Below are 27,977 nucleotides of genomic sequence, written 5' to 3' on the forward strand. Positions count from 1 at the left end.
AACCTTAGTTAATTTGACAAAATCAATAGAGCTTTAATTAAACAGTTTGTTAATTTCTGAAATAATTTACTCAGCCGCTACTTCATCAAACCTGTTTGAGTTTCTTCTGTAGAACACAAAACACACACACAGATTGTTGCTAACAGAGTCATTGATGTGGGACTATAAAAGTCAATGGACCCGTTTCTAACATTCTTCCAAATATCTTTTTTTTTTGTTCAACAGATTAAACAAACTTAAATAGGTTTCAAACAAGTGGAGGTGATAGCTGTTTTTATTTTTTCAGATGACTTGGACCGTTAAAGGGATTGTTACCCTAAAAATTTATTTTCTTCTGCTAAATGCAAAACATTATATTTTGAAAAAAAAAAAAAAACACTGACCTCCATAGTTGGAACAAAAATATTATTGAGTCAATAGTGAAATATTACAAGACAATAGCTTTTTTTTTTTTGCAACATTTGTTATTCTTCCAAACAGTCGAACAAGTGTAGGATGAGTAAACGATGACAGAATCTTCATTTTTGATTGAAAAACTCTCCCATCTTTGAAATATCACAATGTCAATTTTATCCCTAACAGACATTCCAGATGTGAAGTTTGATGTGGCAGTGACATCATCAGCATGTACATCAGAGGAAGTGAAGCGTGTGGCCTCAGACATGCCTGTTGTCTCTCTGGAGTGGCTGATTCAGAGCTTGATCTGTGGAAAGTGCCTCAACTTCGACAGCAATTCTGAATTCTGCCACAACACATCTACGTAAAACCATCATCCTCTCGTCTCTTTTAAATGTCCTCAGTGTTTTAGTGCATGCCTTTCTGTACATAGTTTTTATTCAATAAAAAAAAATGTGTTTCACTTGTCTGTTTTATTTCATAACAGATATAATAGAAAGCAAATAATGGTACCAAGAGGCTTATTATATATTAATGTACAAATCCAGATTCATCTTTTAATAATAATGATGATGTTTAATACGATGAAACAAACCATTGGCTGAAGCTGGTGTCCAGATCTTCAGGATCAACTTTATAAGCCAAAACTGTAGGACAGCAAATGACATAACTTAGACTTTTTAAGCTTGAATCAGGTCATTAAAGCAGTGCTTCCCTCATGCCTACCTGCCCAGTGTGCCTCCTGCCTGTGTGTAGTATTTGTTGTAGTCTAATCTTAACAGGAGCTGTGCCAAGTCAGAGTTTATCTGGTGGTTACGAACACTGGAAAGAATCTTGAAGAGCAGAAAAGACTGACGACTGAAACCCTTTAAAATAAAAGAAAACACCATCGTAATACCCATCAAAGCCTATTCCTGCCAATAGACAAAGGAAAAGATACAATGGTAAGACATTAGGGCAGGGGTGTTAAACTCAATTCCTGGAGGGCCGAAGCCCTGCACAGTTTAGTTCCAACCATACTCCCAACACACTTACCTGTAGGTTTCAAACAAGCCTGAAGGACTCAATTAGTTTGAATAGGTGTGTTTAATTAGGGTTGGAGCTAAACTGTGCAGAGCTGCGGCCCTTTTGAAACTGAGTTTGACACCTTTGCATTAGGGCATGATTCTGATTAAATCATCATTCAAGTGTTGATTTTAAAATTATTGAAAGCCCGTTTCTCTAACAAAAAAGCTTTTTTTTATTTAATATTAATGGAATTTTATATCAGCTCTCTATGACCTTTTAACTTTAAAATGTCATAACCTTTACTTTTTCAATTATAATTGAGCCAGAATTTTTTTTTTTTTTTTTTTTTTTTTTTTTTTTTTTTTACTCTTCTGTTGAACACAAAAGATATTTTGAAGGATGGTGCAAACTGGTAACCATTGACTTCCATAGTATTTGCTATTATAGAAGTAAATGGTTACCAGTTTCTTACATTCTCAAAATATCTTCTTTTGTATTCAACAGAAGAGAGAAACTCAAACAGGTTTGGAACCAATGGAGAGTAAAATGGTGAGTTAATGTTTATTTTTGAGTAACTATCCCTTTAATAACAAGGGCCAGACAGAACCTGCAGATATATATTTTTTTGCTTTTTCTGCACATAAATTTGTAAAATTTGTGAATTTATGTTGAATGATTTTGGGAGTATCGTAACTAAAAACTTAATAAATGAAATTGAAAAAACTTTTATTTAATGTTTACCATGCAAATCTAATTATTTGGTAAACAAAGCAAGTCTCTTAAATAATAGATCAACTAAAACAGAAAATATTTCTTTACAAACTCTGTATTGTAAATAAATCATATGAACACTCGTATTAGTCAATAATATTACTGACATTTATTTCAAACTAAATGAATATAAATCTACACACATTTACCAGGGTTTCTGTTGATTTCACCAAGTTAAATTTAAGATTAAGACATTTTTAAGACCATTATGAATTGAATTTTAGACTTATACAGGGCTAAATGCTAAGGATTTTTTTTCTCGAATATCCCAGTGGGAAAAGATTTTCACTTGCCCTGAATATGATATTAAATATGATATTAATTATAATAATACATTCTAATTTATTAATAATTATTTAATAATAAAAAATGTAGGTCAGGTCAGTATCCTCAGCAGTAAATAAATGTAGAATTTTTAAACAAATGTTACTGCAAGGTAATGCCGTTTTTAAATTAAAAGTTTTATTGGGATTGTATGGGTGTTAATGGCCAGAATGGGTAGCTATATAGATAAAAGGAAAATTAAGACCTGTTAAAAAAGATTTCAGACCTACAACACAACATTTCAGTAGATTTAAGACTTTAAGGCCTAAAATTTAGCTTTTGAGATTTAAGACTTTAAGATACCCTGGTTTACATAAAGAAAAAAAAAAGACTCAATGGCCTAAAAATCAGCCAATTTCTGTGTGGATCTAATTAACTTTCACTATGTCATAATTATGACTTCTGTTCGATATTCTGTCATTCTCAATTTAGTATATATATATTTTTTTGCAATTAAGGCTGTCTGTTACTAGTATTTGTGTCATAATTAAGCTATACCAAAGCAGGTTTTACAAAAAAATGAAATGAAAATACATTTAACCCTACCTTCACAAGAATGTCCAGCTGAGCTGTTCCTCGCTCATCCAGAGACCCAAGATTCTGACTGACCAAAGAACAAAAGTTGTGACAAAGATCCAAAATTTCATTCAGACAGTGGAACACCTGCAAGAGAAATCAAATTATGACTTAACCAAATGCAGAATACACCCTGGTTGAAATGAGTTAAAGAGTTTGTGCTAGAGACTCACAGGTTTGAGTAGAATAAAAGACTGTGCCAGCAGATTGCTGAGGAAATGGTCATGGGCCAGTCGGATACTTTCAAAATCTCTTGTGGAGTTGATCTGCTGTAAAAGCTGAGAAAACTGGGACTCCAGAACATCCACCTGAGCAATGGAGAAGTCAAAATAATTTACATATACATATTGAGACTTTCATACATACACTGTTCTTTTTCTGTTAAAATATTCATAATTAACTGCAAACTGAACATAAATAATTGGTTTGCAGTAGGGCTGGGCTGATAAACCATATGATATCGAATTGTGATAAAAATTTATGCCAATAACAACGAGCTATGAACTTCTTTTTAAGTCTATATTGATCTAGGAGCCAATTACACAGCAGCAATGAGAATCTAAAAGTGTGTTGATATTAGAGATGCACCGGCCACTGAAAATTTATTGGCCCAAAAATATGTTTTGGCATTTAATAGACCCTCAAATTTTTGTGGTTTCAGTCATTTTTGTTGTTCTCTTTTAAATCTGAAAGCATTAACAATTCATATCAAAATATATATCGTTAAATATGAAAAATAATTATGGAGATGGCACTTTTGCCTTATCGCCCAGCCCTAGTTTCCACCACAATTTAAGAAAGTTGAAACTATTCTTTGGTTTCAGACTTGTTTAAAGTTTTTAATTAAATCAATGAATCTTTGTTTTCATTATTTCACATTATGTGAATTGTTGATGATACAGTATCAAGATGCTTTGTTATTATGACTTTGTAGGATCTTCATATAGTTATAAAAGATTACATAAAATAATAGTAACCTATTAAGCATACCGCATGCCTAAAACCGCATAAACTCACTTCTATCCTAAGATGTCTACCATCGCAGAAATAAATTACATTTATACACACTACATCCCTAACAGAGACAAGACAGAAGCAGTGTCTGAGCTCTGTCACAAAAACAAGAATAAACCAAAGAGACAGAACCTTAAAATCCTTAAGAAAAGCATATCCTGAAAGCATAAAGCAATATCCTGACTTGCTGCTCAAGTAACATTTCTTGTTATTATTATCAAATGTAAAAAAAAAAAAGGTTGTGTAGCTTTATACATTTTAAGGATTCCTGGATGAATAGAAAGTATTCGAAACAAATATGTAAAAAAAATAAATGTTTTACGATCACTTTTTATATCATCTGTCACAATATACAAAAATCAAGAATTTAGCTGAAAGTCTGAACACATATTCCAATGTTAGTTCACTTTAACTATATAATCAACTAATGTTTACCAATGTTTTTGAAGTTTACCAAACAAATCCTTCTGATTCCTTGTAACTTTGTAATAGTAGTGTAGGCATATTAGCATCACCAGCAAAGGAGGATTAATTTTTGACTAAATAAATAATTCTAGCAGTAACCTGAAGGTAATACTGAAGGTTGTCCACTAGGAAGGCCATATGGTTGCGGAGTCTCCATTTTACTGCATCCGTCTGGTTTGATTTGAGATGCTTGCGCTGCATCTGCAAAGCCCAGCAGTGCTGCAACTCGGACTGGACTCGACGCACACTCAGCAGGTACCGGAACACTACATTATACCTGTAGTCATGTAGTTAATGATAAATAGTTATTATATTCATGCTAAATAATAATATGAAACTAATAATAACATAAAATGATGACCTACTTCTCCAACACAGCAGGAGTGAAAAGAATATGCAGAGGCCACTGAACCTTGTAAGCCAATCCCAGTGCAGCCCAGCCAGTGGGCGGAGCTTCACGAGGAGAGCTCTCCTGAGGTGGAGTGGTGCCCTCTCGATTCCCAGAACCCTCTACAACCACAAGGATTAAATGATGTGTATTTCATATGTAGATGAAAATGCTTGTCAGTCAGAAATACCTTTGCTTTCTTTTCCATGGTAGTCTATGGTGAGGTGGAGGAGTGGCAAAAGATTGTCATCGTCGAGCAGCACTTTGTGAGCCGCTTGCTGAAATGCCACATTGACATCTGGAAAAAAAATTGTGATATATTTAGAGAAATGGAGAAAAGTTTATGGTTTATAAAGTAAGTTGTATTAATACCATGTTCAGTAACAGCAGAAGGTGGGGTTTTCAGCATATGCTGAGCAAGGTCAATGAAGACCTGGTAGAGTTCACCTCGCCCCAACAAGAAAAAGTCCTTTATGATCTAAAACAATAACAACAGACCATTCATTATGGGTTTTCACTGTTAGAATAGACATTAGAGATCTAAATTGCACATCGGAGTCATGAAACCAGCAGGGATTGTAGGTGCATCGAATGAATTTCCTGCACTTTCTTCCACCCTCAATACTATGGATGAGGTGAGCCCCTTTGGCAAGGCACCAAACCGCTCACTGCCTCGGGGGTGTGGAGGTGTGTGTGTGAGAGAGGGAGAGATTCGCTTTAGATAAAAGCATTTACTAATATGAGAATGGATTCCTTTTTTGGAGGGATCTCATGATGCATCACAAATTGTGGTGCTATGGAAACATTTCTGTATTTTGGTATCTTGATAAATGTGTTAAGCCATCTAATGACATCTGAATTTTTTTTCAGATGTCAATGTGGCATTTCAGCAAGCGGCTCACAAAGTGCTGCGCGACGATGACATGCTCCCCCTGAGACAAATAATGAGAAAGAACCAAATCTCCTACCACAGCTATGCTGATGACACTCAGATCTTCCTAGCCTTACTGCCTAATGACTACAGCCCCATTGACACCCTCTGCCAATGCAGAGGCTCCCAGTTACATTCAGAATAGATTTTAAAGTATTATTACTGGTCTATAAATCACTAAATGGCCTAGGACCTCAATACATTACAGATATGCTCACTAAATACAAACCCAACAGATCACTCAGATCTTTAGGATCATATAAACTAGAAATTCCAAGAGTTCAGTCAAAGCAGGGTGAATCTGCCTTCAGCCACTACGCCCCTCGCTGCTGGAATCAGCTTCCAGAAATGATCAGATGTGCACCAACATTAGGCATGTTAAAATCAAGACTGAAAACACATCTGTTTAGCTGTGCCTTTACTGTATGAGCACTGTGCTAAGTCCGACAGATTGCACTATTATGTTTTTCATTTTCTTTTTCATTCTTTTATAACCTATTTTAACACATTTTAAAATTGTTTTTATCTGTTTTTAATCATTTTTATTGTCTGCATTTTATGTCCTAAACTTGTCTTTTTTATTCCTGTTTATGTAAAGCACTTTGAATTGCCACTGTGTATGAAATGTGCTATATAAATAAACTTGCCTTGCCTTGCCTTGCCTAATGGTGTGATGTGACATCACAGGCAGGGTGACAAAAGGACAAGGAGCAAAAATTTGAAAGAGCATTAGCTTCTGGGTCTTTGGCAAGCACTCTCTGTGCATTTTTAGCCGAACTGTTGGGTTTTTTCACACATGTATATAAATCAGGAATACACACAATTTATGTGCTACTTATCTAGGAGAAGAGATGCCTGGTGAGCTCTCAAGAGGACTGACTGTGCACACCGAATACCTACTCAAGTGTGTGCTCCACTTCTATTTGTTGCACATTGGGAAGGGTGCACAGGCTCACAGACTTTGCGACTTGGGTTCCGGTTTTGTTGTTGTTATTGTTGTACAGTGGAGGATGTAGTAACGAGGATCGCAGATGTATTCAGCAGAGGGAATGGATGGGTCCCCCACATGCTGAACCCAGAATTGTCTTTCTGGATTTAGTGTGGTGCAATGCAGTTGTAGCCAACTGAACACTCATTAGTGAAATGCAACATTGATTGCTTAGAACAAGGACAAAGGGAAGGGGATGGGGCTTTGGTCATCATCTTCTTGGTAGCAAGAAGGGACAAATATGTGACTTGAAGGTATTGAGGAGTTGTGTCAGGCTGCAGATCAGTCTCTTCATGGAAATGAGAAGACATCAGAAGTCATTGCGCAGTATTTTTAGACAGAATCCGAGGACTTTTACTCTCAGCAATGGCAAAGATTTAATGCCAGAAGGATCAGACAGAGGAAGAGCAATTACAACACATTGCATGCTTCAGTGTGCAGCAGTAGTCAGCAAGTTCAACTCACTGAGATTTTCCCAATCTCTAAGGACAGTTTCAGAGCGACCACCTCGGCTGATCTCTGCAAGTCTACTTCTTTAGGAGTCAGAATATGCCACAGAACATGCCTCTTCCCTAAGTAAATCATCTGGCAGCATAGAAACTTCTGCCAAATGGGTCTTATTGGTCCTGCAAAGTGTAGAAAGAGGCTACAGAATGTAGTTTGGTTCTCATATGCTAAAAATGAATGGATCATTCCCACAGTTGTGTGCCTCTGGCAGGAAGTGGTCATGTTCACGCTCAATCCAGGGCCTATGAACAAAGCAGCCTCTTTCGTAATAATAATAATAATAATTCCTTACATTTATATAGCGCTTTACACATAGGGGGAATCTCCTCATCCACCACCAGTGTGCAGCATCCACCTGGATGACGCGTTGGCAGCCATTTTACACCAGACCACACACACGGTGGCGAGGAAACAGAGTAATCAAGCCAATTATGGTATGGGGAGGGTTAGGAGGCCATGATGGACAGAGCCCAGTGGGCAAATTTGGCCAAAACCCCTACTCTTTTTCGAAGGAAATACTGTTATTTTTAATGACCACAGAGATTCAGGACCTCAGTTTAACGTCTCATCCAAAAAACAGCACTCACTGAGCAGTATAGAGTGCCCATCACTATATTGGGGCATTAGGACCCACACAGACCGCAGGCCTCACCAACACCACTTCTGGCAGCAACCTAGCTTTTCCATGTAGTCTCCCATCCAGGTACTGACCCAGCGCAGCCCTGATTAGCTTCAGTGGGCGATCATGTGAGCGTTGGAAAGAGCTAGCTAAGATGTTGCCAGGAGATGTCGGCTATGTTTCTATCATTGAAAGACTTTGCAAACTGGCACACCGGATTCTCAAGGAGAGCACTCAAGCTTCCTTGACAAAATTTTGAAGCATATATCCAGATGAGGGCAGACCTAGCAAATGAACACTACACACCTCAAGGTGTGGGATCCAATTTGACCAAATGGAAATTCTGTTTTGTTTAATCCTTGGGAGAAAACACATTTTTCAATTTGTTTTTTCCTCATGCATGGCTATGTTTGTGAGAATTTTCCCTGATTGTGTTTTTTTATTTTAGTTGGATGGTCTTTCCACAGTTTTTTTTCAAAAACAACAAGTTTGGTCCATTACAAAATCAGATATTTCTTAAAAATGGTCTTTATTCTTGCTTTTACATCCCTGAAAAGAGTAGAAGACCTCCAGAACATGTCAGTGCCTTGAATTTGCACCGGGTATGTTGAAAGAATGCTTGCACCCTAGGACTATTTCTGTACATAACACTTTACCCACCATCAATGAGATATGTTGTCAATTAAGAGACAACGCTACTCCAAAACAGATGCATCTGTGTTTCAGGTGTTTTACAGTAATGAACGCCCTAGCGCATGTTCTGAAAGTGTTACAAGACTTTTGGATCAGTGTAGATTAGATTGCATGTAAAAAAAAGAGAGTGAATAGATCACATGTAAAAATGTTACACACACACACAAACGCACGCACACACGCACACACACTTGCAGGAAGCTAAAAAATGTAATAGCTTGTGTCCAGCAGATTTCAACAGACACCGGCCCTCCAGGACCAAGATTGGTGACCCCTGGTCTAGATGGTGACATTTTTTTTAATTAATGGAAATTAAAGTATATAACCATATTATTTTATTGCTGTATTATTCTTATTTTTTTATGTAACTGTCTGTGGTCTTAACTGGTATGACAATTGTTTAAAAAAACAACAAAAACATGACTGTTTCATACAAAAACAATCCTATAGGGTTGCAACTTGTCTAAACACAATGTCTTTGTCAAACACACACTAAAAAGTAAAGAAGTGTCAACCATAATCTTGGGTAAAGTGCAGAGTGAAAAACACTATTGTGTTAGCTAGGCATGGGACGATAACCGTTTTCAAAGTATACCACGGTTGGTAAAAAAAATTGGTTTTAAAAGTGTCAAAATTTTCTACTATACCATTCCTAAAGTGTGTGTAAGATTTTTTATTTCCTTTTTTTTTAGGACACCAGTATCTCCAGTTGGAAAGATCTCCAAAAATGCTGTTTTAAATAGTAAAGAAATCTGTGTTTTTGAATGAAGACAGCATAAGTCAATGATTCACTTGAATTATTTAGCCTGTCATGTTTAGTTACAAAATACTGCAAACATTTTTAAAAATAAAAAAAAATATTGTGTTTAAAGGAGAAAATGTTTTAGTTTTTCACCCAGACATTTAAAATAATGTTTAAAATGTAAAATAACCTATTTTAAAACAGTACTCACAATACCAAGGTTATCCTACCATGAGAAACTTATCCCGGCCCATGCCTAGTGTTGGCAAACTTGCACCAGTAAGTGTATCGTCAAAAAACTACTTTTTATTTACCTTGAGCTGCCCCAAAAGATCAGATTCTTCTACCATTAAAGTCCATAAGTGCTGCAAGAAAAAAAGACACAGACTTCACCTGGTGCTTTTGGTAGTGCTGTTATATACATGATATGGAAATTTCATATACATGCTTTGTGGGGTTCATGCTTGTACCAATAAACTGACTGGACTAACCTCAGCAACTGTGCTCCGTATGCCATCCACCAGATTTTCAAAGTCCACCAGGCTAAAGAGAGGCTGCTGTTTGAGTCTGTGGAGCTCGGCTGCAAACATGTCCTCCTGATGCTTCAGTATAGACCCTGAGCCACCACACGAGGGCAGTGTTAGCATACAAAACCCATTGCAAACACACCTGAACAACAGCGGCAAAATGCTAAAGCACTCACCAGCTCGCGATGGGCTCTGGTTGTGGTTTTCAAACATTTGCACAGACTCCCCAACAAAAAGAATCTTTTCAGCTACTCGAACAGGGATGTATGAGGGAAGCATCTCCACACGCAGGGAGAACTGCTGGAGGGAAGGTGCCAGCATGTTCTCTTCCTCAATCAGTCTCTACAGAGGGACAACATTAAAAAGGACTCGGTTAAATAATAATAATAAAAAACGATAGATAACAATAAAATCACAGGCAAAATAGTAAAGTACTTTTAGTTTGAGTGTACAAGCTGACCGAATTTAGCAATCAAAAAGGGACTTTCTCTGATGATGGCCATTGAAAAGCAGTTATTTTTGGGGTACAGATCTTCACACCCATCCGATTGTGAAATAAATCTATAATACTCCAAAAAAAAAAAAAGAAAAAAGCGGCCTCCTATCTCTACTGCTGTTTTTCTAATCTACTTTTTCAAAAGAAGGACTATGGCTATCTGATCTGTTTCCACCCAATAAAACTATTGATTGAGAAACAGTGTGGGATAAAACATTCCACGCTTCTACAAATCCTAATCACCAGTTTATTCACTTCAAAACTTAGTCACAAATTTAACTGCACGTATATGACGTATCATAGGTTTATCTTCACATCCTTATTGTAAGTTTTGTGAACTAAAGCATCCAGATACCTTTTTAAGTCCGGAGGTGCAAAAACTGTGGGATCCTGTTCTGGACATTTTATTCAAAAGTACAAAAAATTATTTCCCCAAAGATAAGGTATTGTTATTGTTATTGTTGAATGATAACTCTCAATTTCCCTTAAATGCAAAGGTCTGTACATTTTGGTTAGCTGCTTCAAACTGCTACAATTAAAATATTGGTAAAGAGGTGGAAACCTCTTCAGTGTTAAGCACTGGTTGCAGTCACTATTGGAAATACTGTACCTAGAACTATAATCAGCACAGATCAACCATGCTAAACTGGACATTTTGACTATGTGGAAAATCTATATTTGTGATATCAAAGAAATATTAGACACTTAACCCACATATGATAATATGAAAGTCAAATTTAATGTAATTTATTTACTTACTACGTGTTTCCTGTTGTGCATATTACAGGGTAGGGGGATGGGGGCAGGTAATAGCTGTTTAGAGTATTTTTCTATATGATTGTAAAAATTGTATATATTCATTGTGGATATAAAAACTAAATTACAAAATTAAAATTAAAAATAAACTTGCGGGACTTAATATATTTAATTTGCGGGACTTTTATATTTTTATATAAATAAATTATATTTAATTTATTTTTATTATACTTTTAGTGAACTGCTTCAAGGAAGGTAAATTAATTTTTATACTTTTGATGAAGCAGCATTCAACTTAAGCTCTTTAGACCATGCCGGACCGTTTCTCAGTGTTTAGCTGCAATGTCTTTAAATAAATAATTATTTAGGCCTATTTTCATTATTCATTTATTTTCCAATATTTGTTTATTATTATGTACAATAATTGAGGCATAAAATAAGATAGTAAAATATAATCAACAACGAAAATGTAAATAAAAACATAAATGAAAATGATTATTTAATGACCGTCTTAGTTCTATCAAAATAACAAACACAGAATCTCAGGAAGTGACGTTCAGCTTCATATCATTCACTCACCAAATCCTGCAGTTCTCTGAGCTGTTTCCCACTCAGGCCTCCGATGCCCAGGTCTTCCTCATCCTCCTCCTGTGCAGCAGTGGCTCCGCCAGCACTGGGGCCCTGCTTGACGAAAAACTCCTCGCTCTGGTCTAGCAGCAGCCCGTGCAGCATCCACGCCGCCAGCTGCTTATACATCACGCCATGGCACACGGCAAGAATCCTGCGACACAGACACTACCATTAGAACAGTAAAAATAGCAGTCTGAGTCTTTCGTTTAAGAAATACATCTGTTTAGATGCGCGTGTTTCTGAGTGCTCACTTCTCCAAGGCCATCCTGACAGGAGGCAGTCCTCCACAGCTGTGCTTGTATACAGTCTCCAGGATCTGACAGCCATGAATCTATTGAATAGAAAAAAAAAACTTTCAGAAGGTTATTATTTTTAACCACGCACTCTTGTAATCATGCATTGCAAACCAGTGGCACCCATTAAGATACAAACCTTCTGAGACTTGATGGTCTCAACAACAACCATAACAGATGGGAAGAGAAGCTGAAACTGAATAAAAACAACAGAGGGAAAACTCCAAGTTAGAAATATACTGTGGGGTCAAAACGTGGTGCATTTAATCCTCCTGATGTCTTAGAATTTACCCTTCTAGTTTAGAAATCACCCACCCTCACTAAACCACTAACATAAAGCAGATAAATTTCATTTCAATCCTCAAATCTATTTTGCATGATGAAACAAGTGTAGTTTTTCTGGTGTAGAAATGGTTTTATGGATGGTCAATTGACCCTAATGACAACTGTTGTATCCCAAATGTGTACAGCCTTCATGAAAAACAAAATAAATAAAATAAAAAATAAAATAATATATCTATTTCTATTTCATTGTTTTATATATTGTTTTATATAAATATTTGATGTAAAAGTGAATCAAAGTAATCATTATTATTCTCATCATTTTATAAATGATCATTATTGTTAATATCAAGTATATTGTGTGGACTAATATTATTGTATAATCCATTATTTTTTTTCTTGTAACACAAATCCATTTTAATCAATTTTGTTTGTGTGTGTGTGTGTGTGTCTGTATATATATTTATATATTAGTCAGAATTATTAGCCTCCCCCCATTTAATTCTTTTTGCTTTACAAATATGTTTAACAGAGCAAGAAAATTTTCACAGTATGTCTGATAATATTGTTGTCGATAGTCTACAGAACACTTTAAGCTGTATAGAAGTGTCTGTATAAAAATAAAACATTATTTACTGTCATCATGGCAAATACAAAATAAATCATTTATTAGAAATAAGTTTATTAAAACTATTATTGTTGAAAACTATTATTGTGTTGAAAAAATTGTCTCTCCGTTAAACAAATTAGGGAAAAAGGGGGGCTTATAATTTAAAATATAAAAATATAATAAATATACTAAACTAATTAAAAATGGATTTGTGTTACAAGACAGAAAATAATGGTTTACGCATATGTAAATAAAGTGGTTTTAAGAGAGTTATTTATTTAACTTAAACTTTTGAACTTGAACTTTTGAACTTTAGCTTGAAAGCATGAATCAGACAATTAAGCATGTATCAGATGATTGGGTGCATGAGTTGTTTTTTTACCTGTTCCAGCATGTAGTTGACATGAGAAATAGAGAGGTGTGGATCACCAAGAAACTGTTAAGCAAATTATTCATATTTAATGTCCAACATAATCTGCAAATACCAGCATAAATACTTAATGTGTAAACTCCAAATGTGAAACCTCTTTTTCAAGGTCCAGTAAAGCCTGCCGATAAGGCTGCAGCATAGAGTGGAGGCCAGTACAGAAGGCCCGCAGGTAAATGCCATGAAGCCCAGACTGACTCGGCTGACTGGAATAGTGCTCCTGTCAGACAAGAAGAAATCTTCTGCTATTATGTGCTTACTATGTTATTAACACACTGTATGCAGAGTAAATGCAGATTACCTGTTGATGAACATGACCCGTGTGTTGCTCTATGAATTCTGTGAAGCGCACGTAGTCAGTGCCCATTTTACATAATCGATTAAGGACACTGGTTTCGCTAGGGTGAAGGAACGGCAGGTCCTGGGACACCTGTCATCATCAACAACACTTCATCATGGTTATAAAATTTTAAATGACTATTAAATAGTGACTATTGGGTGAAAATTGGCGACACAGTGGCGCAGTAGGTAGTGCTGTCGCCTCGCAGCAAGAAGGTTGCTGGTTCGAGCCTCGGCTCAGTTGGCATTTCTGTGTGGAGTTTGCATATTATCCCTGCGTTCGCGTGGGTTTCTTCCGGGTGCTCCGGTTTTCCCCACAGTCCAAAGACATGTGGTACAGGTGAATTGGGTAGGCTAAATTGTCTGTAGTGTATGAGTGTGTGTGTGAATGACTGTGTGTGGATGTTTTCCAGAGATTGGTTGTGGCTGGAAGGGCATCCACAGCGTAAAAACGTGCTAGATAAGTTGGCAGTTCATTCCGCTGTGGCGACCCCAGATTAATAAAGGGACTAAGCTGACAAGGCTTAATGCCTTTATTAATCCGGGGTCACCACAGCGGAATGAACTGCCAACTTATCCAGCACATGTTTTATGCAGCGGATACCCTTCCAGCTGCAACCGATCTTTGGGAAACAATCATACACACTCATACACTATTGACAACTTTGCCTACCCAATTAACCTGCACCACATGTCTTTGGACTGTGGGGGAAACCGGAGCACCCGGTTGAAAACCTACGCAAACGCAGGGAGAACATGCAAACTCCACACAGAAACGCCAACTGACCCAGCCAAGGCTCAAACCAGCGATCTTCTTGCTGTAAGGAGACAGCACTACCTACTGCGCCACTGCATCGCCCAAAATATATTCAATAAACGATAATATTGTCATTTAAGACCATTTTATGATACTCATTATATAATGCTAGAATGACAATACAATATCATCAACAATGCAAGAACCTGTGAAAACGCATATCCGAAATAACTAATATTAAATGTTAACAAAAAAGTGCTAATGAAGGTAAAAAGTAATGATATCTGCTACCAGGGGCCTGTTTCAGTAAAGAGGTTCAAACAACTCAGAGTTTAAACTTGAACTCTGAGTTGATTTACCGAGAGATTAAAAACTCAGAGTTTTCGGTTTCAGAACAGCTGATCTGAGTTGGGTCAATCAACTTCGAGTAGACCAACTCAGAGTTAAGCGCGCGCACCGTGACTATAAAAAGGCATTATCAGTGGAGCGCAGACATTACGAGTGACTATGGCAATATCTTATAAAAGAGATCACCATTTCTTTCTCCAGCTGAACTTGATGTTCTCATGCAAAGTTATAGCAAATATGAGTGTATATATTTGAAAAGAAGCAGCCACCAACCAGTTAGCGTGGGAAAACAGCTGCTCAAGATAATGCCTAATTTAACTTTTTAAGTATTTAAATATTTAAGTATAATAAAATAAGTAATGTAATTTGTGACGTTTATATATTTTTTCTAAACTTTCTTTTATACATTTATTAGTTTTAAATGATTTAACAGTGCACTTGTGTGTCTGCCTTTTTTATTGATCAAGTGATAGAGGTTAATATAACATTTAGAAGGTAAGCAGTACTAAAAATAATTTTTAGAAAGAATAATAATCCCATTAATCTAGTTACATGCATATCGAAGGTGAATTCAATTTAATTATTTATTAAAAAAGCATAAGCCATTCTCGTACAGTTCTTCTGTGTGTGACTAAAATAAAGGCAATAGCTATGTTTCCATCCAAATATATTACATAAATTTATGTGCAAGACTGGAATATTGCATAAAAGATGCGAATAAAATTCCATCCAACGAGTCAAAGAGAAAAAAATTGTCACTTCCTGATTTAACTGGCACCAAATATCAACAGTAAAAACAGAATTTACTGTGGTAGAAGAAGCTGCGTCAATTAATTCTTTATTTAGCCTAATTAATGTACTTGTGCCTCGATGTCAGAAGACAATGCTGAAACACAATGAACACGTGGGGGCGTCTGAAGCCATGAGACGCGGAGTCTCTTGACACGCACCAGACGTTCGGAGGTAATTAATAATATACACTAATACTGAAACAGTTAAGGCATTTTAGAATGACTAAAACAATATTTAAGACGTGTTACAGTGTGCCCAGCCTGCTGGTTTGTTCATTTACACACATTTTCATTATCATATGATCATGATCTTTTTTTAATGTACATACTGTAATTTGTTCAGTAAAAGTGTTTCCATCGTAGTTTATGCGCACATTTTCTATCGAATAAAAGTTTACCCTACTCAGTTATGTGCGTTTTTTATGCATATTTTAAAAAGTTATGTGCATCATGACGTTTCTATCAATCGTTTTTATGCACGTATCCAAAATGAGCATTAAAAAAGGTGGGTGGAAACGTAAGGCTAAGGCGAGAAATACCGCTTCATCTTTAAAAAAAGGGGAGGAGACAGACAGAAACTCTGAGTTTAGAGAATAAAACCTGCTTCTGACCAGGTTAGATTCACAGAGTAAGTTACCACAGTAACTGACTCTGAGTTAAAGTTAACTCTCTTTCAGAAACAGGCTTGACTTACCCTGATTTCTCGAGTTTAACAAACCTGCCATTTTGAAACCGAAAACCCAGAGTTTCTCTCATTTCAGGGTTAAAATACTCTGAGTTTTCAGTTAACCTCCTTTCTGAAACAGGCCCCAGATCTATTTTCAGTTGTCAGACACCCACATGAAAATACTAGTGTTTTTTAATCACACTGACACCTTCAGCTAAATCAGCTAAAATGTTGCTAGAATTGTTTTTGAATTATGGACTATATATTGCATCACTAAAAACGATTGAGGTCATGTCCATGTGTTGTGCAATAACTCGATATATTGATTATTGTGACAGGCCTAATATAAATACAAAACAGATTTTTTTAACCCTTTTTTTTGTTCTGAAACAAAAGTTTTTTTTACACCATCATGTAACGCATTAACTAATACTTACTGACAATACCTTATTGAAAATTTTTACCTATTGAACCTTATTAAATGTAATAAAATTTCTGCAATTTAATTAGTTTGACACATTTGTTTACTCAAAATATTTATATTAATACACGTTTGTTATTATATCTGATAAAAAATGACATTCTTACAACTTGTGTCAATATTATGATTAAAGATTCTACAGTTATTGCAATATGAAAACTTGATGCTGTCATATGCCGGGTATGCATAATACACCATCGTAATACACCTTATGAATATTTTTAATACCATAGTATTCTGCAAAAAACGTACCTATCAGGGTAACCCTAACGTTACTTCACATGAAGCAAAAAGACCATGTAGCAACCCCAAATTGATTATAGTGACTATAACGATAAAACATAATGATAAAACAACTAACGTTATGGTTACAATTACACTTATACCACTACGGACCATTTTCGTGAGATACAGTGGGGTGTTTTGTACATTCACATTATATAAAAAAAACACTTGTAACGTTAAGTCGGGTTTAAAAATAGTCGTTCTTTTCCATACAGTCGTTATCTAAATGATTCAGTATGTTATACACATAAACGCTCATACATATAAGTTACAATTTTAGATGAATCACTGACAGAACTGCACAAAATACCTGCAATCCATTGCGTTTGTTCCAGGTAAATATGGTGCCAGGATATCCACTCAAAGCCAACAGCAACTCGTGAATCATTTTTCTAGTGTTATTACATTGATAGCGTATAAAAACAACGCATACGATAACAAAAATACAGGCAGTAAGTTGTCATCGTTATTATTTTCGCACCGCCAAAAGCTCCGTCGCATATTGATGACGCATATCCCAAGCGCGACAGGGGAAGCGCTCAGTCTGCTCTTCTACACTCTCGATAAATGCAGTATATTTACTACTACATATCGCTAATGAGGACTTGTCTTTGGAGAGTATTTTAGAGGTAAACAGCGCTTATTTCCTCTTAAGAATCGGTTGCGGAGTGTTTTGTGGTTACAGTTATATTACATTTGTTGATTGATTGCCCTTCGACTATCATCACAATAAAGTTGAGATAAATACATGTCAGTCAATACAGGTGCGCAAAATCGTAATTTTAAGGCACTTATACAATGCGTTGGGTATTAATATTAATATTTAATGAACTATAAAATGTAAACAAGCTTAAAACTATATTAAACTAAACACTGAGTACGCTGATATACATTCATATATTTGTGTGTGTGTGTGTGTGTGTACACACACACACACACACACACACACACACACATATATATATATATATATTATTTTATTTTATTATATATTTATAAACATTCTGTTGTATATGTGTTATGTGTCTAGTCTGCAGTCTTACCAACCACAATTGAACTGTTTGTTTGCCTGTTGCTGGCAAAAGCACAGATTTACAATCCTCATGCTTGAAGCTGCTTGGTAGGACATTATGAACTTCTCCAAGTAACTTTTGATAGTTTTCCTTGTTTTCAGTGATGGCGGCAAGAAGAGGAGAGGACATTGTCTCTGAGTTCCTCAGTCAGAATCCACATTTGGTGAGCTGGGTGGAATCTTTAAGAGGACACTGTGAGACAAATAAACAGTGGTATGCCAGGAGAGAGTTTGTGCTGCGGAATATGGAGGCTTTTCCTACCATCCAACCTGGGAGTCCAAGTTCTAGTCTGGACAGACTGCTGTCTCTATCCATGGTTTGGGCCAACCATGTATTTTTAGGCTGTCGGTAATTGCCAGTTTATTATGGATTTTTTCAGTTGTTGTAGTTCTTGTTGATTTAAAATTCTCACTAAATCCAAGTTTTTTTTGTTGTCAAGTTTGTTAAATAATTAGAACTGGATTACACTATACTGTTCTATAAAGTTTGGGTTCAACAAGGCTAAACTGAATGGATCAAAATACCCAGCAAGCGTTTTTGTTTCTAAAAGATGACCTATAGATGTCTAATAGATGATTAAATATAGTGATCTTGGCTAAAACAAGGCTAAATTTGGGCTGTCAGTGGAAAAAGTAATCAACATCTAAGAATAGCTTAAAACTCAACCTTTTGCAAGCTGCCCCCCCCCCTTTTTTTTAGGCTTGTGCAGCTTCTCGAGGAGAAATCAAACAAATGAGCGCCGTTTCCTAAAGTCTATGAGCGCAGCACACACAAATAAACTAAATTGACATACTGCAGTTACATCTCAAAATGTAGCTAAGTAAAATTTAGTTCAGCAACATGCATCACACGACCTCACAACCAAGAGAGCTGACAATTGACCATAACTTAATTTACCATCACCTCACGATTAAAAAGTGACACTGATTACATACAGGGTTCACAGACACAGCCTAATGAAAATCAAGGATTTTTAAGCACTTTTTATTATATATTAATAATCTAATAAACCTGCACTAAATGTGCTTGTGCATATTTTATTTTATTTGTTGATGTTCTTTCACAGATGGAAAGAGAACAGAATACTTGTATATATAATACTTGTATGTTATAATACAATTACACTGCAAAAATAATACACGTTTTAGTAAATAATACTAATGTTTTACAAATTACTCTTTTAAAAAAAACTACTCTGAGTACTAGTTTATTACTTTTGAAAAAAAAAAGATTTTCCATCATGGCCCTTTTAAGTATAAAATTATTTAAATGGTTTAATTGCTTAAATCACAAGGCTACACATAGTAATTTGCACTAACAAAGTATGGTCGATTTTTCCTTTCATGACAATGAATCATTTTTAATAGGACTGGCAAAACTACCACATACTCTTAAGGCCATAGAGACACTTTTTGTCCATTTTTAAACAATACTTTCAAGATTTGAAATGTTTAATCAAAGTATATGATGAAAATATTTAAATGTGGGGTTTATTTACATATTTTACACAGTTTTTCTTATTTGCTCATTGTTGTCTATACAAAATTTTATTTTAGGCTTAATCTTAAACTAAATAATTTTAGAAAAAAGACAAGAACACTGTCAGTAGTAAATTAATAAAATATATGACTTCGTTTCACCTGAGGTATTTGAAATACAACACTACATTTCTTAAAGTTTTTTAAGGTTGTTTATTTTGATAAATGTAACAGATTGCTTTTACCTGTACCTGCACAATAATACCTCAATCAAACATTTTTAGCAACTCTTTTGTATGAAATAAAATTTCCACCTTTGCTAAAAGTACTGGTAGGCTAAGTTTCACTTTACAATACAGCCAAATAAATCCGTTAGCATTGTCACCGGTCATGCATCAATCTAATTCTAAATACTTGATAGTTTTTTACGTTTTTTTAAAGTTTAGTCAAAGAGCAAAGATAAATAATTTCTACTTCTAAGAGATCGCGATTGTATAGTTTGAGTGCACACACGCGGTGACAAGATCATGAGAGGACTTGCAGTTCATTTGAAAAAGCTTATTCAAGAGCTAGCATATTCGCATTTAGCGATTAACGTACATGACTGCGCTCGTTTTATAATAAAGCACTCGCGACATTTGCAGAAATGAAAAATTGCGCAATACCTGCATTCCCGCGCCGCCATTCAGACTGTATAGTCGTCAAATAGTAAACAGGAACTAATAACTACAGATTTAAAAAAGTCTGTATAATGGCTATTTTGGGCTATTCTTAGATGATTATTAGATTTTTGCTGACCCAGATTTAGCCTTTTTTTAGCCAAGCTGTTTAAATTTTATGTCTATTAGACATTTATTAAACAAAATTTGTTTGCTGGGTTATTAGTAAAGATGTTTTGGTCGTTACAAAAGAATTCAGACTCAACCAAATGTTGTTTGGCGTTATAGTCTTCGAATATTTTTCATATATGATATATTACATTATATTATTATACATTTCTTGCACAATAACTTTAGACAGCACAACAGCACAAAACTAAGAAATGTAAATTGAAATCTTCTGAAAAAGAGCTTTTACCCTATCAGCATGTAAATTACGTTTTGCAACACTGGAGTTTATATTTTTGATGTGTTTTTGATCAAATTGATGTAGCCTTGTTGAGCAACTTGCTGAGTTTTCCTTCAAAAATATTAAGAAAAACTGCAAGCCTAAACAGTGGTGTACATTGTATATTTGCATACAATAATATAAATAAAACATTTATTTTCTATTATGGGAGGGTCATAAGTTAGGAAATGCGAACAAGAAAGAACTGATTTCATACTGACTATAAATGAATGAAATTCCTGTAAAATATAGTTCACCGTAATGTTTTATTATTATTTTACAAGGAATATTTAGAAAACATCTGGCCATTGAAAGTCTTGATAGTCTCCATATTTTTTAATAAAAGTTTCTAGAAATTTGATTGATGTGTTTTGACCCTTCAGATATCCGCAGCGTGTGATGGACAAGATAAATGAGATGGCTGAAGGAATCACCGTGATCGAGGCTCCTGAGCGAAAGACTAGAGATGAAATAATGGGAAAACTAAAAAGACCTGCAGTTTCAGGTAAATCTTTAGTTACATCATATTAATGTACACTTGTGGTCAAAGATATGTGCTGCTTCAGAAATTATTCTAATATACAGAACTGGTGCTTAAAAATAATTTAAATATATGTCATGTCTCTTAATTAAAACAATATGAAAAATTGCTTTATATTTTTGTTGGACATTAGAATTTACTGTATTGATTTACTGCTTGGTAACAATAAACAAAATACTGTCAGTTTTTCATCAATTTAATGCATTCATAATTAAAATAGAACAATGCTCAATATGTTGTTTCAGCATTGTCTGTTATTATGTCTGTAGCTTAAACAACGATTTATTTTATAAAATGAAAACCATTGAGAATTGTTATATGTTATTATGTTATATTAATATATATATATATATATATATATATATATATATATATATATATATATATATATATATATATATATATATATATATGTGTGTATATATATATATATATGTGTGTATATATATATGTGTGTATATATATTTAGTTGAAGTCAGAATCATTAGCCCCCTTTGAATTTATTTCTTATTTTTTAAAATATTTTCCAAATAATGTTTAACAGAGCAAGGACATTTTCACAGTATGTCTGATAATATTTTTTCAGCTAGAATAAAAGCAGTTTTTAATATTTAAACACCATTTTATGGACAATTATTAGAACCTTTAAGCTATATTTTTTCTCGATAATCTACAGAACAAACCACTTTTATACAATAACTTGCCTAAATACCCTAACCTGCCTAGTTAACCTAATTAACATAATTAAGCCATTAAATGTCACTTTAAGCTGTATAGAAGTGTCTTGAAAAATATCAAGTAAAATATTATTTACTGTCATCATGGCAAAGATGAAATAAATCCGTTATTAGAAATGAGTTATTAAAACTTATGTTTAGAAATATGTTGACAAAACAATCTCTCTGTTATACAGAAATTAGGGGAAAATAAGCGGTCTAATAATTCAGGGGGCTAATAATTCTGACTTCAACTGTATATATATATATATATATATATATATATATATATATATATATATATATATATATATATATATATATATATATATATATATATATATATATATATATATGGTATATATTGTATATATTGAGTTTAATGCATTGTTGGAGAAACATTTTTCAAAACATTTCCTGAACTGTGTTGCATGAATCATGTTGGTTTAAACTGACATTAGTGAAGCCACGCTGGTAAAATTGAGTTATAACATTTACTAAATAAAAGTTTGAGATTAAAATACTTTCTGATCATTTCTGTAAATAATGATTAAGGCATCAAAAGGCTGCTTTGCTGTTTTAATCTGTGGTAACTTGCTTTTCTCTTACACTATTCTGGAGTGTCTCCAGCATGTCTTCAAATGCATGCTCTTGAAAACAAGGCTTTAAATCTAATAACAAACTAAAATGTGCAGAATTAAATGTTGATTTAGAATGAAAGATGTATATTGTACTTCATGTTAGTGTGCTAATTTTGTCACTTGCATGATTTGCTCAAAGGGACAGTTCATCCAAAATGAACATGAATCCTTTACCCACATTCAAATAGTTCTAAACTTTCTAAATACATTTCTTCTCTTGGATGTTGAAAAAAGCAGCTGTTGACTTCCATAGTAGGAGCCAAAAATACTATGGAATTCAATGGCTGTTTTTTGCCACCATTCTTTGTTTTATCTTCCATTTGTCTTTTTACTTGAAGAAAAAACAGGTTTGGAACAAGTGGAGCGTGAACAAATGATGAAAGAATTAAAGTTTTTCTGTTACTGTCCCTTTAAGCCAGGGGTGTCGAACTAAGTTCCTATAGGGCCCTGCACAGTTTAGTTCCAACACACTGAAGCTGCGGTCACACTGCACTTTTCACCCCAAAGGCTTCCATTCAAGTGCATGCGAATGCGGCATAACGGAAATGCAAGCTTGTGCGACAAGTTTCGCAGTTCACTTCATTGGAAAGTTCAAGCTTGGTAAACTCTGACCTGCGAAATCGCATCACATTATTGTGTGAGACCAATTAAAGATCAAAACATGATGTCTCTGCATAGAAAGTTAACATATGAATCGCTCGCATTTTTTTTAATGTCTAATAATCTTATTTTATTCTGCCCCTTTAACAGTGACGTACAACAGAATTTCGCATGCACAAACTCTAGTGTGACCATGGCATTACCTGTAGATTTCAAACAAGCCTCAAGCTTCAGTGAGGTTCAATCTTGCATCCTGTTCTCATTAATCTGCCAAGTATGGTTCCACCTCTCTCTCTGTTCACCAGTCAGTTTTTATGTTTGAAGTGGGGCTGCACAATATATAGTTTCAGCATCGATATTGCAATGTACACATCTGCAAGAATCACATCGCAAGATATGCAATGTTAAATCTGAATTGTAGTTGACACGGAGCCACCGAATTGTATTTAATTAGTGTATTTATACAGAATTTTTTTTTTTTTAAAAACGTCTCGTTTTTAGTCCAGTTTTCTACATTTCAAAGCGAAAACAAGATTATTTCACTTACCACACTAATATTTTTTTTGAATATTTAGATATTTGGACTGGAAATTAAACAAAGCAAAGTAAGAAAAGCTGTTATTCATGTGATTATTTAATTTCTGTACGTGAATACTGTTAGGCTCCCGTAAAAGCTGTCTTATAGAGCTATTCAACTATCTTCTGAAACTGTATTCATATCACAATATATATTGCTATATTGTCTATTGTCTATTTATTTGCAAAGAAACTTAATTCTGGAGGCAAACCAGATAAAACAGTTCAGAACACATAAAAAAGTTCAGTTTAGCCATAATAAATTGAAAGTTTATCAGTTTCATGTATTTTAAGGCTTGTGACTGTGTAAGCAATTTATGCGAGTTAAAAAGCATTTGGGCACAAGGAAATATTACATTTTGTAGCTTTAACAGTTATTCATTTTATTTTGTTATTTATAGACTAAACAATTTGATAGTACATTTAATTATTTTATTTCGGTTCCTAAATACTGTTAGACTACTTTACTTATAATGTTCCTCTACTTTATTTATCTGTATTATCAGCCTGATCTTACAAGGAAACGTAACTGTTTTGCATTTTGTAAGCTTAGTGGCTAGTTAATACAAATTTGTACCTGTTCAGTCATATGAAATGTGCAAATAAGATTGTGCGATTTCAAATTAATTAGCTGCCAAATCAAAAAGTTACAAATTGTAATGATATAGCATTGGTATTATCTATAATAAGTATATTTTTTCTGAAGATATGCTTCTCTACAAAATTATTATTCATTAATTCATTCATTCATTCATTTTCTTTTCGGCATTCGTCCCTTTATTAATCTGGGGTCGCCACAGCGGAATGAACCGCCAACTTATCTAGTACATGTTTTATGCAGCGGATGCCCTTCCAGCTGCAACTCATCACTGGGAAACACCCATACACATACTCATTCACACACACACTACAGACAATTTAGCTTACCCAATTCACCTGTAGCGCATGTGTTTGGACTGTGGGGGAAACCGGATTACCCCAGGGAAACCAACACAGGGAGAACATGCCAACTGACCCAGTTGGGGCTCGAACCAGTGACCTTCTTGGTGTGACGTGACAGCACTATCCACTGTGCCACCGTGTCGCTCACAAAATTATCGATATAAAAAAAAAAATTCAATATAAAAGATGCTAGTTATTTCCAAATGGATTTATTGAAGTTATTTGGTGACATATCACAATATAAATTGCAGAAAATAAAAACATTGCAATGTACATTTTTCCAATATCGTGCAGCTCTAAGAGAATTTTAATGTGGCTGATTTAACCTATATATTTTTATTTTATTGAGGCCCAGTTAACAGTTAAATGCAGAATGATTTCCACTTTTATTTACCAGAAGCCTTTTTCTTCTATTTTGCAGCAGCTGATGCTGATTACCAGGGCAAGAAAACTAAACCCAATGAACCAGATGATAGAGCTCACTCAAAGTGTGTTGTACATCCAGCAACCAGTTCTCATAAATGCGGCCCTTCACCAGGAGCTCCTGCAGAGCACCAGCCCTTTTTTAATCGGCTCTACAAGGCCGTCGCCTGGAAGCTTGTGTCTGCTGGTGGCTTTGGCCCCAACCTGGAACACTTCGAGATCCTGCGCAGCTGCGTGGAGTCCTGCAAAGCCAGTCTCACCTGTGTGTTTGTTCCTCTTAAAGACATTCCTGACTTGCCAGCAGGACGAACACAGAGAGAAGGCCAGGTGTGTGAACTGCGCTGCTGCACTGTCTACATGGGGACGGGTTATGGGCGCGACGAGTCTGCTGCCAGGGCAATGGCCTCCAAGGAAGCGCTCAAAGTATTTCAAGGGCAAAAAGTGACGGTGAAAATTAGCCGCAGAAGGTTCAGAGGGCGAGACGTGGATGATTTGGTGCTGCTGGATGAACAATCCAGAAGCCAAGCTTTCCCTCCAGCTCTCAGCTGCCCGTTTCAGGAAGACGAGTAGAGCTTGGTTTCGCCCCAGTCTTGTGGAGCACAGTCATCGCTGCACTTCCAAAGAGCTTTAATTGTTTCAGTTGTGATCAGTCAGAATGGCGCTGTGGAGAAGAACCGATTAAAAGGTTAAATGGCAGTCAGTTTTGTAGCTTGTAAAAGGCTCTGTTTGCTCTGTTGTTTGGAATCTTGTTAATGGCTTGTGGTTGTGAAGTTATGATGGTTTAGATCAAAGCTTATTAAACATAACTGTAGTTTTGTCTGACCTTAAAAGATGTTGGTGGTTGAAAAAGCTGATATTTTAATCAGTTAAAGAAAGTTTGGATTCATTTCTAAAACACTGAAACTGTACAATGCTAATACAGAATTGCTACAGAAGTTAACAGTGGTTGGATTTGTTCATGTCCATTATTCAAGACGATAATATTCACAAGAATTGATTCATGAACGGTAACAATTTTAATGGTTAGGAATAATAATGCATTTCATTACAATACAGTAACAGTAGAACAGTTTAAATGAGACCTAATTTTCAGCTTGAGATTTGATTAAACATATTGGATAGTTTTATTTATTAATACATGTCATAATTACTTTCTTGTTCATACATTGTGACAGGGTTTGGTTAAGTCTTTGCTGTTCTTGTAGACCTTTGGGCAGATTTTTGTCAGTCTCTAATAAAAACTGCCATCTGTTTCAAAGCTATGTTAAATGTTGACGCAGAACTTTCAATTAAGTCTAAATGTTTGGTTTACTACATCTCAGACTAATATTCAAAAAGGGATTAGTTTTAACATGGCGTCCAATCATATTCTTCTTTCAGAACACATGATGTTTTGTTTATCCATCAGTTTTGGTTTTGTTTTGTAGTGAGGTTTTAAAGTTAAAAATCTTTAAAAATCTGCTCGGTGCTCACCATATCTTCATCACAATAAATTTCATTAATGGATGTAGTTCACCCAAACATGAAAACTTCCTTTCCTCACCAGCCAATTCGAATGTTGTCACTTTATTGAATGGGGGTTATCAGTGGTCATCAGCTGATAGATACGGGCCAGTAGGGGCCTTCTGCACCTACTGGTAGGCTCAGAAGGTTGTTATCATTCATCCACATGGTACATTGGCTATAGATTACATACGGCTGTGGCTGGAAGTTAAAGAGAATTATTGATATTATATAATAAATATCCGAAATTATTAATTATTTAATTAACATCTACCCCTACCTTAACCCACAGTAATGTAAAAACAGATCTGGATCTGGAGTCTTCTCTATTAGTATAGCTGATTAACCATGTGAATGGATAATAACAGTCTTTTGAGCCCACCAGTAGGCACAGAAGGCCCCTACTGGCCCATGTCTATCAGCTGATATACTCTGATAATGCCATGGAGTAATAACATTCGAAGTGGCCACACTCAAGTGGTTCTAAACTAGAGAATTACTTCTTCTGTTGAACACAAACCACGATATTCTGAAGATTGGTGAAAATGCAGCCACTGACATTTACAGTAGTAGTAACAAAAACATGATAGAAGTAAACCATTTATATAGCAGTTTCTACATAAACTGTCATTTATATAAATGTTTTTTCAGGTCTCATAATGTAAATAGTTACCCTTTTATCAAGCTACACTAAGAATGTTTTGAGTTCAGTAACATTAGTTTTAAAAGATGTGTGTGATTTTTCAACATGCTAGGCTTTAAGAAGGTTAATAAAGGCTGTAAAATAAAATGTTCATTTTTAGTTCATGTTTATTTTTTTAATAATTGTATTTAGAAACTTGACTTCATAATACAGTGTTGCCTTAATTATTTTATGGATGCTTAATAATTTTCAGTTTGCCATGCATATGACTAAATATTTTACTGCCCACTGCAGCATTTTTAGTTGGAAAGATAATTGCGCAACCATTTGAAACTAATTTCATTATTTACCATCTTTTGGTTGCATATCTTATGACAGTAAAAAAAGATGGATGATGTTTTAAACTTTTGTTTCAGTATTTTTCTATTTAGTCTTTAGTTTTCTGAGCTGTCTGTTTTGTAACCTCATCAATCCCATCCATCTCTAAAAATGTACATATTTAAAAATTGAAAGATAATACAATTAAATCCATGCAAATATTGCAAAAATTTTTTTTGGTTTTTCCTCTTTTTAAAATTTGTATTAAATATTTTTCTAAAACATTAGTTTGGCTGTACTAGGTT

The 27,977-nt window shown here is 34.9% G+C and overlaps 3 protein-coding genes across 35 annotated transcripts in view; 2 read left to right on the top strand and 1 right to left on the bottom strand.

Annotated features, from left to right (window-relative positions):
• tp53bp1 (tumor protein p53 binding protein, 1) overlaps positions 1–859 on the top strand; it is a 47,610-nt gene extending 46,751 nt beyond the window's left edge. For all 20 annotated transcript variants that reach the window (XM_073906642.1, XM_073906648.1, XM_073906654.1 and 17 more), the window contains 1 exon segment: positions 583–859. In XM_073906642.1, the coding sequence (XP_073762743.1) occupies positions 583–764 (182 nt within the window). In that variant the 3' untranslated portion in view covers positions 765–859.
• Positions 391–17,657, bottom strand: tubgcp4 (tubulin gamma complex component 4). Of its 2 annotated transcripts, none has more exons than XM_068222312.1 (18): positions 17,422–17,618; positions 13,745–13,891; positions 13,541–13,663; positions 13,399–13,452; positions 12,264–12,320; positions 12,083–12,162; positions 11,781–11,982; positions 10,126–10,291; positions 9,914–10,038; positions 9,737–9,787; positions 5,315–5,420; positions 5,133–5,240; positions 4,920–5,064; positions 4,654–4,831; positions 3,249–3,383; positions 3,046–3,162; positions 1,123–1,262; positions 391–1,043 (listed from the first exon to the last, which is right to left on the bottom strand). In XM_068222312.1, the coding sequence occupies exons 2-18, from the start codon at positions 13,808–13,810 to the stop codon at positions 1,031–1,033; spliced, it is 1,866 nt and encodes a 621-aa protein (XP_068078413.1). In that variant the 5' UTR covers positions 13,811–13,891; positions 17,422–17,618; the 3' UTR covers positions 391–1,030. The 2 variants fall into 2 exon arrangements, with proteins under 2 accessions (XP_068078413.1, NP_001128602.1); NM_001135130.1 differs by having other exon boundaries at positions 996–1,043; positions 13,745–13,873; positions 17,422–17,657.
• Positions 17,624–27,505, top strand: cdkn2aip (CDKN2A interacting protein). Of its 13 annotated transcripts, none has more exons than XR_012382387.1 (5): positions 17,624–17,740; positions 18,270–18,532; positions 21,153–21,274; positions 25,210–26,794; positions 27,106–27,505. XR_012382387.1 is itself a non-coding variant. In XM_005169040.5 (4 exons), exons 2-4 carry the CDS (start codon positions 18,288–18,290, stop codon positions 25,776–25,778), a joined length of 939 nt encoding a protein of 312 aa, XP_005169097.1. In that variant the 5' UTR covers positions 17,624–17,740; positions 18,270–18,287; the 3' UTR covers positions 25,779–27,505.
• The last annotated feature ends 472 nt before the right edge of the window (positions 27,506–27,977 follow it).

Source organism: Danio rerio, chromosome 7 (genome assembly GCF_049306965.1).
Source record: "Danio rerio strain Tuebingen ecotype United States chromosome 7, GRCz12tu, whole genome shotgun sequence".
Classification (NCBI taxonomy): domain Eukaryota; kingdom Metazoa; phylum Chordata; class Actinopteri; order Cypriniformes; family Danionidae; genus Danio; species Danio rerio.